At 47.6% G+C, this 15,324-nt stretch overlaps 1 protein-coding gene across 1 annotated transcript in view; it reads left to right on the top strand.

Annotated features, from left to right (window-relative positions):
* The window catches only part of SMPDL3A (sphingomyelin phosphodiesterase acid like 3A), a 384,143-nt gene that overhangs the window by 195,906 nt on the left and 172,913 nt on the right, over nt 1-15,324 (top strand). The window contains exon 4 of the mRNA XM_069606594.1: nt 11,842-11,938. Coding sequence (XP_069462695.1) covers nt 11,842-11,938 — 97 coding nt within the window. The remainder of the gene's footprint in view (nt 1-11,841; nt 11,939-15,324) is intronic.

Genomic DNA, 15,324 nt, shown 5'->3' with positions numbered 1-15,324 from the left:
AATGTTGTTTCTAAATAAGTACCACTTATTCACAATTACAAAATGGGTCTAATTTGCCTGCAGCCCAAAGTAAACTTGGGGTGTGTATACTGTTGAATCTGGTGGCATTCCTTCTAGAACCCTGTTGACTTTAACAGAACTGGTACATCTCTTAGCGGGCCAACTCACTGCAGCCGTTTCCCTGCATTTTGTGTGCCATTTTTATTTGGGTGCAAGCCCCTGTGTGGGAGCGAGGTGCCAATGGGCCCCTCTCTACCATCACTTCTCAGTACATAACTCGGACCAAGTGCCTCTAGTGGTGGGTACGCCCCTCACCCTTATGCGATGTAACTTTGGGTTGCATTCGCGCAGATGGGACCACCAAGCAGGACACAGGGCATCCATTTTTTGTACCCCCTTTCGACTCCATCTTGGTAACCAGGCCTCACTGCGATAGTACAAAATGCATCTCTCCCTTGTGCCCGCCGCACAAGCTCAGAGCACATGGCCCCCACCCTCGTCCCCACTCCAACTGGAAAACTCTGCAGCTCCATTCTCATGCTGAAGTCGGAGCTGTTTGCAACAAGTAATACATGTAACACATCCCTTTTCCTCTGAGATCACTGTCCTGCATGTGAACCATCATGAGCTAAGCACATAGCTCGACCATCTCCACAAAAGTGTCCTGGCCCTCTTACCCTCGCCAGTTGAAACTTATTGCCATTCTAACCCTGTGTCCTTGCAAGGCATTCCTTTCATGTGCCAGACTACCAACCATGCTATGAAGCCCACCCAACAGACCCCACAACTAACATTAGACCCCTGCTGCAGTATATCGTGCCCAATACTAACAAGTGCCACATACCTGAGATTCTTGTGAGACTAACCCTATAGTTCAATGACATTATTATAGTGGTTAAGGCCCATAAACCTGTGACCTGTATAACCCAAATGTTGTAGATAATATAAACTCTTGAGTGATTTGTCCAATGACATGATACACTACTGAGGGTCTTTTGATCAACTATTATTTAGTGCATGCATTACTCAGAATGTATTTTCTTAGCTTAGATAGTGACCACCTTGTTTCACAGCGACCTGACCTTCAGCCATCCGGAACACAGATGTCTGACATCAATCCTCCCGCCAACCAAGCAACCAACCCGGAGGAAGAGATGATGCCCACACCTAAGACACCACCCCGGCTGACCAATCCAGGTCCAACGTAGCATTATATGTTAAAGATGTCGATGTACTATATAAATGTGTTGTAACCTTGATGTGGTCAGAGCGCTCACAGAGATCTAGATAAACTTTTCCTTGAACTCTCGCAGCCGGCTCTTTTGTGCCTTATTCCCTGCCCAGGGAGTGTCTGTTTTATTCATTTTTGCACATATTGTCAGGGTGGGCACAAACACCCCCCATACCTGCCTTCTATGCCCCATCCCCCAGCAACCCTTAAATATAAAATAATAAATCCTATTCTAGTGCCACCTCAAAAAGATGCAACAAAACAATTGGACGAAACGCTGTGCACAAAATGCAGGGAAACAACTGCAGTGAGTTGGGTCGGTATCAGCTTTCTCAAAAGCATCAAGTGATTTGTGTTTTTTTCAATAAGATTTTGTCTTTCACAATTTATTTTAAAGAGAAGCAATGACACAGTTTATTGCCTTGCAACGCAATAAAGACAAAGGATGACAACATATCCACTTCAACCTTCCAGCAGCAACCTCATTTCCACCTCCCAAGACCCTGACTGTTATAGATTATCAATACAATGATGAAAGGAAACTGGAACTTTAGATAGAAGGCAGCACAATGGCTACTTGATGACCTCTGTGAAGACTGCTTCTAGTCCTTCTAAGACCATCTGTCCTCATATTAGTCTTTCATTGACGCAAATGTATCTGTCAGACGCATCACCTGACCCAGAACGTTCCATAACGGCCAACCTATGGTAGCAACCAGCGGTCAGCTATCTCATTCACATGGCAGTAGCTTTACACTTGCATGAACAAAGTCCTTATCCTTCATTGTGCAAGTATTCCGCTCACATGACCCTTCTGAATACCCAGGTTTCAAAACGCAGTGTCCGCCGTTCTTATGCCATCAGCTAATGCTGCCCTGGCTCATTGACCGAAGGGCTGGTAGTTCTAAAACTGAGGTTTTATAGGGTATATCATAGCCTTAACAGATCTTTTCTCCCAATAACAATAAGCATACATAATTGCTATATCGTGTGACGAATACCAGGGTATTGTCATCGCTCCCATGCGTGGGGAAGCCCCTTCCCATGAGGCCAGGTAGGTGAGGCCGCTCGCTACCCTATTGTCCCCTTGGGAGTGGTACTAAGCGGGTGGATCTCATGGGGAGGGAAGCCCTCCATGGGACCAGTGCTGATGGCTTTGGGAGAATGCAGTATTCACTCCCTCTCAGAAGCCTGTGATCCCCCACACCTTTATGAGTAGAGGACTTCATTCACACCAATCATACTGGGACGAGGAAGTGTGATGCTTACCCATGTGGAGTGCATACAATCACTGGCACAAAGAAGATCAACCAGAGAGGCAAATTCCCACTGCGGACCCAACATATGAGGTACAGTGTACTAGAGACAGTCCTCGCGATATAAAGCAAAGGATTATGGGCCTTATTATGATCTTGGAGGCAGCCATGCCTCCAAAATCGGGTCCGGGTTCCCTGAATGGGGAAATATCGGCCCATTCCGAGTTTGGAGGGCCCGGTATTTCCTCCTTCAGGGAACCCGGGCCCACTCCTTCTCCATTCCCATTCGAGCCCCCATAGTGCTCAATGGGAATGGGGAGGGAGCTAACAACGGGCCCGTTAATAATGGGCCCGTTGTTAGCTCCCTGGTCCCCTCGCGGAACCCGTTATGGACGTCTGTAAAAACCAGATGTCCAGAGCGGGTCCGGCGAGGGAACCTCGTAATAGGGAGGAATGGGTTTACCGGCACCATTACCGGTGCCGATAAAACCCATTCCTCCAAGGTCGTAATGAGGCCCTATGTACCTTGTCAAGCCAACCCTGGAGGAGCGAGGAATGGGATGCCGGTCTCATGGCGAGAGACCCCTGGAGAAGAGGAAGAGATGCTCTCGAGGAGGCATGAGTGTCTCCACTAGGACCTTTCCCAGTGACGGGGAAAGAGGAAACCCGACCGGCGAAGCCAAAGTAAGAAGAAGCCGTGCATTCGAGGACACAAGAGAAAACCTACTGCTTTGGAGCTGCGAGAGCAGGACGCCCAGCACGGAAGCACAGAAGCAACAGTGAAGCCCAGCTCTACTCCCAGGACAGACTGTAGACCGCAACAACATTTCCCAAACGTAGGGAAAGTGTCGGGCCGGCTGGTGGGACAAGGAGGGGGCCACAAAGATTAAAGAGACATGTACCAATATTTCTGGGAGACAGAAATGGATAATGAAAGAAATGTAAAAGCCAGAACAAACTTTAAGAAATATTCTTATGTAGAACAGTACATGGCAGGAGAGGGTTTATAGTAATTGCATCGAAAACGATGCATCGAAATGCCAATGCATTGAAAAAGATGCATTGAAAATAAAAGCATCAGCATTCTAGTGTCACTGCACAGTTGGAGGCCTTCCCGTGGCCCGAAGAATGCAGAAGAGGGCGGAGAGAGGGAGCCCCCGCTGGAGTGTACATCGCCCTGTGTGGTCGTGCGGCGAGAACGGGTGTACCAGGTGTCGGTGTCGGGAGCGCGCGGGAGGCAGGCGTGGCCTCTCATCGGCCCGCACACGCGGCACACGGACTCCCTGGACGGCTCCCCAGGGGTTGCTGGAGTCCCGGGAGGAGGCGGGAGTGCAGTTGGAGAAAGCCCCCTGCACGTATTGACGCCCCGGAGGGGCTTTTGACAACAGGGTGTCCTCCAAGACCCGCGGGACCCAGGCAGACAAAGCGAACGTACGGGGCCCCATTGGAAGAGGCCGGCACCAGCGGGCCGCATTGGGGTGCAGGCACAGGGGTCCCGGGACTAGTCCATCCGGCGCTCAGCCACTGGGCTAAGAAGCATTTGGCGGGAGGGGGCGCCTCCGGGGGCCGGACCCGCCGCCGGTACTGCGTCAAATTGGCGGGGGTCACCCAAGAGGAGTGACGTGACGAGTCTACATAAGTGCCCCGAGAGGCCTTGTCCATCGCTTCGGCAGGAGTGAAGACACGCGGATTGGAGGGTGAAGGGCGAGGCGGGAGCCCTGTGGGGGAGAGACCTACACCTACGAGGGTGAGCTTGTCGGAGATTCGGACCGCCCTCGCTGGGTCTTCGACCCTTGCCCCTTCTGTGAGATCGGCCCCTGCTCCTTGTGGTGCCGACTGGGATCTTGATAGCGGGACTCTTTGGGCACAAGCTTTCAGGGGCGGCCCCGGCGGGGCAGGGATGCTCGGGTGGGGACTATGCACTGGAAGGAGTCTCTACAGAAATTCCGCTGCCTGCCCCGTGGCCCCCTGATACCCCCCGAGATGGCGGCCCAGATGCTGCAGGAATCTACTGACACCAGCACAGTCACCAAGGGCATGGCGGCCCTCCTGGAGGAAATTAGCGGCTTTAGGGCGGATATTGCTCTGCGATTAGACTCCTTGCATAAGAAAGTTGACAATATTGATGACAGGGTTCAGGCGCTAGAGAACAATACAGCTGCAAATGACATCTTTGAGACACAATTTGACATGCGCCTGGCGGAGCTCGAAAGGAGGGAAGAGAAATGCTCCCTAAAACTGGATGATTTGGAGAATAGGGAACGCCGCTGCAACCTGCGTTTCCTAGGTTTTCCTGGAGCACGAAGGTGAAACGCAAGCGGACATTATCAAAGCTGTCAACGCAGTAATAGGATTGCTCTTCGAAGGGGCCAACACTAACGAACCAACCATTGACAGGGCCCATAGAGCGGGCGCATCCTCCAGAGGCCCCAGGTCCGTTCTCGTTCGTTTTCATTACTTTGCCGAGAAAAGCAAGATTCTCGAACTGGCTCGCAAGAAAGGCCCAGTGGAGTGGGAGGGGGCCCAGATCTCGGTGTATCAGGATCTGTCAGCCTTCACCCTTGCAAGACGTCGCCTTTGCTCCCCGCTGACGAAGATGCTCCAGACCAGGGGGGTCCGATAAAGGTGGGGGTACCCATTCTCACTTTCTTTTGAGTTTGAGGGCTATAAGCATGCCCTGGTCATGGAGGACGATATTCACAGGGTGTCAGGCGAACTTTTGGACAATCCAAATATGGAGATGGGAGAGCAGGATTGTGAGCGAGCCCCGACAGGCCCGAAAGGGAACAAGGCTCCAAGGGAAAGGCGCAGAGTTCGAGGGTAAGGGAAATTTAGGAGAGTGGCCCCAGCATCCCCGGAACTTCCGAATATTTGAGGGGGCTCCTGATGTTCAATGAATAAGCCTGTACTTGACTCTGTGAATGGAGGGGGGATGTAACTGTTCGTATTCTGCATGGATCTTGTGGGTGGGGCGGGCTTGAGTTGTTGTTTATGAAGAATTAATGAGCCCGGAGGAGGGAGACAATGGTGGCCTGGCCTGGCGATATGATGAAGCCATGGAACTGCCAGGTGATCAGGGGGGAGGGGGGAGGGTGGGGAGGTGAAGCGTGGGAGTTGGTTTTCTGGGGTTACAGTTATAGCGCGCCAAGGTTTCTGGTCTTTTTTGCATCCCTGGGGCTGTCTCGAGCCATTATCGGGGTGCGAAAGCACTGTGGGAGTAACAACACTTGCTGTTCTAAGAGGGGAGCTATGAGCCTTTACCTGTGTTTTAATGGATGATTTGCTCCAATTCTTGACAGTGGGGTCAATAAATGTACGCGGGATCAACTCGCCTACCAAGAGGTCGCTAATGGTGAGGGAATTTGCAAGGCTCCGGCTTCACTTCCTCTTTGTACAGGAAACTCATTGGGTTCGGGGTAAGGAGCCTAAGCTCAAGGCCAAAACCATTGACCAGATGTTCACAGCGTCTTCCCAGGCAAAGAAGCAAGGTGTAGCTTTATTGGTTTCCTCCAGTGCCCATTTTGCGTTTAAAGCTTTGAGATCAGATCCGGATGGAAGATATCTCATGGTTAAGGGGGAAGTGCGGGGCCGGTTGTTTACTTTGGTTTGCATATACACTCCGAACGAAGCGCAGGACACCTTCTGGGTGGGAATGAAAGAGATAATAATGTAATTTTCTGAGGGCACCCTGAGGGCGCCCTACTGGTGGGATTTCAATATGTTCTCTGCCCCGAGAGGGATAGGAAGTCTGCTAATCCCTGCCCTAACATTTGTCTCCACAAGAAACTGGCGGCGGCCTTTCAGGAAGTGAACGGGGAACTGGGCTTGTGTGACACGTGTACCTCCGAGCGGGGCCGGAATCCCGATTACACTTTCTACTCAAGGCCACATGCTGCTTTCTCTCGTATAGATTACATTTTGGTTGACTCCTCGCTGCAGGGAGAGGTCTCGAATTTGGGAGTGGAGATCGTCCCTTGGACGGGTCATGATATGGTAAAGATTAGGTTGGGTCTTCCCCCTGCCCCGGCATCTGGATCCCGGTGGAGGTGCAACAACCTCCTCCTGCAAGACAAGGAGGTACGCCAATCCCTCCTAGTAGCCATAGAGGACTATTTCTCCCTCAATGATAACGGGGAGGTTGGTACTATGGGAGGCATTCAAGGCAACTATTAGAGGCACCCTTATTGGTATAGGGTCTGGGGAAAAAAGGGAGAGAGGCCGCGAGGAGAAATTGTTAAGGGAAAAGATAGAGGCTATTCAACCGGGGGGAAGTTGAAAACACAGATGTTTCCCGGGAAATGGGAGGAATTACAGAGGTTGCGATCTAAGTTGGCGGACCTCCTGGTGGGACAAACGGAGAGGAAGCTCTCTTTTCTGAAACAGAAATATATGGAAAAGGGGGAAAAGGCAGATAAGATACTGGCCTGGAGGCTTTGTGAGCTCAGGAATAGCAGGAGGGTGAACTCCATCCACACTCCGGATGGGGACTCGACCGTGAGGGATAGCAAGATAGCGGAACAATTTAGGCGATATTATGAAAAACCTTATTGCTCGGAATATATGGGTGATGGGAATGAAGTTGACGACTTCCTAGACTCCCTCCCGATCCCGGGCCTTCTTCCCGACAAGGCTGATTCTCTGGAGCACCCCATATCCCCGCAAGAAATAATAGATACCATATATTCATTAAAGAGCGGCACTGCCTCGGGGGACGATGGTTATACAGTTAAGTTTTATAAGACCTATCGGTCCATGCTAGCCCCATTTATGGCCAAGATGTTCAATGCTGCGCTGGACCAGGGCTCCCTCCCACCCACGATGATGTCTGCTTTGATCGTAGTCCTCCCCAAACAGGGAAAGGATCCCTCCTACTGCCAATCATATCGCCCCATATCCCTCCTCAACACCGATGTCAAAATATTGGCCAAACTCCTAGCAAATAGACTGGCGAAAATCCTCCCTACCCTAGTGCATGGAGATCAAGTTGGCTTCATCCCGGGCCGCCAGGGATCAGATAACATAAGAAAAAATCTTGATCTCATGCATGAGGCATCCAGACAGGGGGTGGAGGGTTACCTTCTCTCACTAGACTCAGAAAAGGCCTTCGACCACGTCGAGTGGCCTTACATGGGCAGGGTTCTCGGAAAGATGGGTTTGGGAGATAACTTTTGTGGGTGGGTCACAGCATTATATAATGGCCCCTCGGTGAGAGTATTGGTCAACGGAGGCACTTCGGAACCTTTCTCCCTTTCTAGGGGCACCCGACAGGGATGTCCCCTGTCACCCCTTCTGTATGCTTTGGCAATGGAACCCCTGGCCATAGCGGTTAGAAATTATCCGGAAATCACGGGAATAAGGTGTGGCGATTGTGACTTTAAACTCTCCCTATTTGCAGACGATATTCTGGGTTACCTAACAAACCTTCAAGACTCCCTACTCCGGTTATTCGATCTCGTACACTACTTCGGCTCCTTCTCAGGGATGAAGGTAAACACGTCCAAATCAAGCATCATGCCCATGGGTCTGGGGGATCGAGACATCGGGGGTGACACCGACATACTGGGGGTGAGAATAGAGCGGGAGTCCACTAGGTATTTGGGCACCACCATCCCCAGAGATTTATCCCAGCTTTACCAATGCAATTTCCCGGGGATCCTGGCCCAGTTTAGCAGCGACCTCAGACGGTGGGCACCCCTTACACTTTCCTGGCTTGGGCGCATGGTCACGGTGAAGATGAATATCTTGCCCCGCCTCCTTTACCTTTTTGCAGCACTCCCCGTGATGATTCCCAAGGCCTTTTTCGAGGCACTTCAGTCCCGGGTCCTCCAATTCATTTGGAACAGTAAAAGGACGAGAGTCAAAACTTCCACCCTGACCCTCCCAAAGCTTCATGGCGGATTCGGTCTCCCCGACTTTAGGCTTTACTATAAAGCAGCTCAGCTCCGGGTGATGCTAGAGCATGTGAGGGACGACATAGGAACATATTGGACCTATATTGAGGACATTCACGCCCACCCGAAAAACGTCAGAGACCTTTTGTGAGCTCCCCCAAAAGCTCTCCCCTCTCAGCTCAGAACACACCCTACCCTGGCGGCCCTGTGGGCAGCTTGGAAGCCCAACAAAGTTAATAAACAATTGTTTTCTTGGCCGTCCCCCTTGACTTTGCTCTGGGCCCCTCCCCCCCATCGACCTGGGCTCCAGGGGCTTCCGAGACACCCAGTCCTGGTCAGATATGGGCTTGGAGAGGGTCTCTCAGCTTTTTCGTGAAGAGGGCTTCATAGAATACGACAAATTGATCGAAGCATTGGAAGATGGCCCTCCCTCGGACTTCGAATACTTAAGCTTAAAGGGGATTTTGACCCATCCTCGGTGGGCCGTCCAATTTAAACGCCCCCTCACTCCCTCTGAAAATATCTTGGCCAAAAGTACATCCCGGAAGGGCTCCCTATCTATGTTCTATAGCGTTTTGATAACGGCACACCTAGAGGGTAGACAATCCTTCAAAAACGTATGGGAAGAAAGGCTGGGCATGCCACTGGACGACCATACTTGAGGGCAATCTTTAAATGTATCTTTACGGGATCTCTATATACCGCTGCCATGGAACACAGCTTCAAAATTCTCCATTCATGGCACCGCCCTCTGGCCACGTTGTCCAAGATGTTTAGGGATGTGTCCCTCTCTTGCCCTAGGGGTTGTCATCAACGGGGCACTTGGTTTCACATGTGGTGGGGCTCCCCGGTTATACAGGTTTACAGGTCGGAATTACGTATATCGAGGGGTTTTGCCCGTCCCTACTACCGTTGGAAATCCTCCTGGGCATTCCCATGCCGGAGACAGAATTGAATGCATTTCCCAAGGTCATCGGGGCCATGCTGAGAGCGGGGAGAGTAGCACTCGCCCAAAAATGGAAAAGCGCCTCGGCTCCGTCCAAGGAGGAATGGCTCTGTAAACTTAGGTCGATTTTTATATATAAAAAGTTCACTGCAATAGCGAACGACACTATGTCGGACTTTGTACAAGAATGGACCGCAGTTCTTCTCCATGAGCATTGTATTTCTATGCGTTTGTAGAATGTATACTAAGCTGCTTCAATATCGTGCCCATCTTCACGTCCCCCAGGGATCCGGTTTGTTTCCTAATCAGTTGACTCTCTGACAGACCCCACTGTCTCAAGTGGTACGGTTAATAATCAAGTGGTAAGCAAGTGTTCTCCCCAAAGTTATTATAGTTTGCAATTCCTCAAAACTTGGTATGTTGAATTATTGTGTGGGTGGGGCGGGAGGGGGGAATTGGGGAAGGGAGTTAATACTAAAAATACCGACAACCTGGTTCATTTTGATGTTTTTGCTGGCTGGGTTTGCTTTCACACCCAACCTTATATGTATGTTGTCAATAAAAATAAAGTTTAAAAAAAAAATGTTACATGGAGCTGTCCAGTGCTGAAATTTCGGCACTGGCCAGCTCCTTGTAACGTTTTTTTTATTTTTTATTATTATATATTGGGGGCGGAGGGGTGCCCCATCCAGCCCCCCCAAACCCACCTTCCTTTAACCCTAGCCTCAACCCTAACCCCTAAAGCTAATCCAACCGTAATCTAACCCTAAATCTAACCCTAGCCCCAACCCTAACCCTAATGTAACCCTTAATGTAACCCTAAGTCTAACCCTAGCCCCAACCCTAACACCTAACCCCTAACCCTAACACTAACCCTATCCATTGAAATTAACCATCGAAAATTATTCAATGAATATGCTTTTCGATGGAAAGGCAATTCAATGAATAATTTTCGATCATATGGTATTCGATGGTATGGCTTTCGATGGAAAGACCTGATACCCAGGAGAGTACACTAGGTCTGTTCAATTGCGCATTAAGTGAAGTAGGGACAGAGGTCCTGTAGAAGCAGCACACCAGGGTCTGGGACCCATATGAAGTCGGGGAAGCTCCACCAGTACAGCGTACCTGGGTCTGGGAACATATGAAGTTGGGTGAGTCTTGCAAGAACAGCAGACAGGGGTCAAGGACCCACACAAGTCTGAAGAAGCATACATTCACTGGGCGGAGGCCCAAAACAATTCGGGGAGATCCCAAGATAATCTCATACAAAAGAGAAACAAGCTACAGCACAAGTGAGGGAGTTCCTGAGCCCACCAAGAGGGGTGTGGGACGCATGTAATGGGGAAAGGGAGGTGCAAGAAGCTGACACAAGGGGTCTAGGACCCACTGCCAAAAGAAGGGACATTTACTGGAATTCTAAGATCTACTGAAGTCGGGCAATATAGTGACGCAGACTTGAGGTGATATTTAGCAACTGGAGAAAGAACAGACTCCCCCCTGATACTTGGGAACTGTGTTTTTGTGTTTTGGGAATCTACAGTCAAGTCAGGCAAGATAGTGAACCAGGCTTGGGTGCTACATTTGTAAGCTGGAGAGAGCAGGGGAGGGGACTCCCCTCTGATATTTGGGAACTGTATTTTGTATACGTTTGAAAGAGCAGTTATGTTCAAGAACTTTGAAGTTAAAGTATCACTTTGTGTGTTTTCTCATCAAAAACTGAACAAGGACGGTGGATGTTTTACTTTACTGGACATTCTGACAGTCTATAATTTTTGTTCAGGTAGGGCAATAGGATAGGACAGGGTAGGTTTTTCCTTTTCTTTTACTTTTATAAATAAAAGTCTTTGCCAACAAACATGTCACCACTTTGTCAGACCCCTACTTCTACACCCTTACAAATGTAAAACCCAAGTTGCAAGGAAAAGTTTAAAAAGAACAACCAGAGACAATGAAACACATAGGACATAAAGATAAATAAAACATGTTTAAATGCCATCACACAGCTAATGGTGTAGAACTGTTCTCCTGACCTGCATAGTTAAATTATGTTTTTCACTGACGATTGTGGTCTGTCTTCTCCTGGAAACTCATGCGTGATAGAAAATATTGAGGCTTTTGCAGGTTTTTCTATATACTAGCGATCATTTTTCTTTAGAATGGTTTTCCAGGGTATTTTCATGCAAATCTAACATGTCTTCTATCCAGTGAATATATATCCTTAATTAAAAAATGAATTTGACCGAAATAAGATTTGGCTGCAAATGGGCAATGCTTTCCGACATTTGAGTTCGGTTAATGGTAAAAGATGAGCGCCAAGATATTTGCAACTGTCGTTGGTTTTTCATTTCCTCACACTCTGTACAAAGTGATGTCAAATACAATTGTTTGTGACTGAAGTGCTTGCATGTCTGTTTGTTTACAAGCACAACTGCAGCGTTACAATATTGGCATTGTTTTTCCTGTTGTCAGAGATATATACTTGGTGTAAAAAAAAAATGGCATTCCTATTCACAGGATCAGCTGCCTGTGGGGGACAGTGAGGTTTACTCTGCTGTTGCTGAACTGTGGAAACCATGGTTATCGGAAGAAGCCATCACAACTTTAAGAAAAGGTAATCCTAACCGTTTCATACTTGCCTAATTGTAGTTACTGTATAAGAAATCCATGGATGCTTATGCAGGTGCAGTAGATCAGAACATGTTAACCACCAGGCGCCGATTCCTAGTAAGTGTATGCCCTGTCATATGAAACTTCTCTGTATATTAATAACACTAGTAAATGGGGGTACAGCCTAACAAAATTCTACTCCAGCAAAGATTGGCTCAATAAAAAAAAGTAGAAAATCAATATGGCAACCTATGCTCTGTGTCAATTCTCTAAAACCGCCAGATTTACAGTGGTGGTTCATGTGTGGCTAAATAATTGGTGTGCTGCCATAAAGATGCCCCAGAGTCCTAAGAGGTAAGAAAAAAGAGGGCGATACTAGGGGTAAAAAGGCAGAAAAATGTTAGTTACATGTATAGTGCTAATATCTCTTAGGCCACTTCCAAGATTTGGAGAGGAACAATAATGCTGAAACTATACCTAAAAGCCACCCGACCCACTTTGGACAAAATAAATATTAAATTGCGTGCTGCAGATAAGATTTTTAAATGGGTATATTTTTTAAATTGGGAGAAATATGATTTGTTTGGCAGTAAAGAAAGTAATTTTCGTTCCAAATGGGTGGGTGGTTCTTATATTTTAACTTTAAAACAGATGTTTTTTAATCCATATGTCATTACACCTAGTAAATAATGCATTTACCTTAAAAGTCTGACTTTGTGGTCATCACCACATGGGCCTTGTATGGATATCCCGACTCCCATGACACTACAATATCCCCAGAACAAGGGACAGAGGCCAGTATCGGAAAGATAACCATCAACCACTATGACTCCCAGAGTTTCCCGCATGCCCAGTCTTAAGACCTGGACCGGATCCGGGAGACTATAGCAACTATGACTTCAGCAAGAGGAAAACTATGAGTGGGAAGAGTGAGCCAGGTCCCAGAAACCCAGAGGAACACAAAATAATAGGCCCCTAACTCATGCTTCCTGGACTTGGTCCATAGATAAATAGGAGAAGGACTACATCTTCCTTAGTACCTCTTTCCTACAGAAGGAAAACCCAGACTGGGACATGTATCCACTATAACAGATTTTTTAACAGGAAAACCGAGGAGGATGTGAACTCCCCATGGACGTGCTTCCCACCCCCTAAGAAGGACAGTCCTGGTGAACTCACACCCCTCGCACATTCAATTTCCAGAGTGGTGGAGCAGAGGGAAGCACAGCCCTCAGCTGTGTTGCTCCTAGACTCACAGACTGAGCTTCACTTTCTGTCACACTACAGGGAACGCCAGACAGAAGATAGCTCCTGTCTCACTTTCAGTTGCAATCACAAGGAGACTGACTAACCTGCAGCCACTCCCTCCATTAATGTCAAAGAGGATGTTACCAACACAGCACTTAACACAGATGGAATAGGTTTTCAGCCTAATTACTCTTCAAGGGAAATATTTGTGCTCACCTGAGGAATGCAGACTCACAGAGATGGGTAGGTCTTTCATCAGCAGGCTTTGAGAGAGAAGAGCAGCCTCAGCCTAACTGACAGCAACCAAACATGTAAATGGAATTCAACAAGGCTGCTGGCCCTCCGTTTTCTTGCAGGGAGTCTGAACTACAGAGAATCCTAGTGACTGGCCATGCTCAGACAGGTCTCGTTAACCCCTACAAACAACCAGGGAGGGACTATCCAGCCCAATCCCTACCTAAAGGCCAGATCCAAAGAGAAGCGTTAAATGGAGTTTTAGTGATATAAAGCTGGCGAGGTGCGATGTTCATGTTGAAGAGAGACAGGTAATACAACCTGGAAAGGAGGGCCAGGGTATAAACCTGGGAAGAAGAGAATGTGACAAAGTGCAAGTGGAGAAGAGAAAAGGCAAATGGTGGAAAGGCGAGGAGATGACGCAGGCCGAGTGGAGGAGAGAAGTGCTTGCACTTGGAGCTGGGAGGAACAGCACCAGCGATTACCCAAGAAGCAGAAGATTATAAGCAGTGCAGCTTATCCACATAGTGTGGCGACAGAGGCCATGTCATATAAGCAGGTGGAGCTGGAGGTTGTAATTTGGCAAGGCATGCAGAAGTACCAGCAGAGATGTTGTCCAGGGCTGGGGCTAAGAAATACATTGTGGAGGCTATCATCAAAGAAAGAGAAATTGGCCGAAGAGAGGGTAGAAAAATGAAGGGCAGAGGGTGAACCTAAGGGAAGAAGGGACCATCCAAGTAGGGGACTGAGAAGGGAAGGTCAACTGGTACAAACCCAGGAAGACGTCCCAAGTATGGGCACCTGGGAACTAACCCAGGTAGAAGCTAGAAGAAAGACCACGTGTGAGCTAATCCAGGAGAAGGCAGAAACTACTGGATACTACTAGGGACACTTCAAACCCCACTTATTCTTACAACTTCAATGAACAACACTGAAAATAGTTTCTCTCATCATTTGTAATCGTTCATTATAGCTTCCTCAGATCATGCAGTAATAATCTTAGAGCTTCTTCCTGTGGCACTACCCAGATGTGCCACTGATGCAAACATATCTGTGGTGCTGTGTGAGTGGAGCAAGCTCCTAGATGTTGGCTTTCTATTAAGTGTTGGGTGTAATTTTCTAACATAAACATACTCTGTAGTACCTCTTCCTCTGTTATCTATGTTATAGGGTCCCTCATGTAGCATGTATGCAGTTCGACTGATTGTCTTAAACTGTTTTAAACTGTTGTAGTACTAGACATGAGTACAGAAGCCAGCGCAAACAAATAAGTGCTCTAACTCCAATTCTGTATAAAACATGTGCACATTTTATTTAAATATTAATCTTTAATACAAATCTATAAAGTCACCACATAAAGTAAATATCAATTAGTATTAACACAATTCATACTATTGACCTACTAATAATCTCTCACAGTCCACATACAAGTTTCATATACTGTGTTTGTTCTTAGGAGTTATTCAAATAGTAGCTCCATTCAACGACCCAACATGTTTCTTTAATTCGCTCTATATTAACAATTTGTAGGAACTTCTTCAGAGGATTTACATCACCTATATCTTGCATTAAGAATCTTGGTTGTGTCAACATCTTTTAAACACTTGTGGACATTTCCATATCACAATAACTATTAAAAGAAGGAAGCAATTCACACAGCATTTATTAAAAACTTCATTCACTTAATCACGATTCTATTTCGGTATGTTGGTTTCAAAACTTTGTTTCAACCAGATTTCGTGCACCTTCATGTGTATTTCTCCCATACCTAACCATAGACAAACAAACAGCACTTAATTAAAAGCTGTCTTTTTCTTATCATATATTAACACTTCCCTATTTAATAGGAAGAGTAATATTACTGCTTACCCACTTTCGTTTTGGTGGTGTAGCAGCATCTGTGAAGAA

Source organism: Ambystoma mexicanum, chromosome 4p (assembly GCF_040938575.1).
Source record: "Ambystoma mexicanum isolate Mex_15411 chromosome 4p, UKY_AmexF1_1, whole genome shotgun sequence".
Classification (NCBI taxonomy): domain Eukaryota; kingdom Metazoa; phylum Chordata; class Amphibia; order Caudata; family Ambystomatidae; genus Ambystoma; species Ambystoma mexicanum.
Note: the sequence above shows the minus strand (reverse complement) of the source record. Positions and strands in the feature narration are given on the sequence as shown.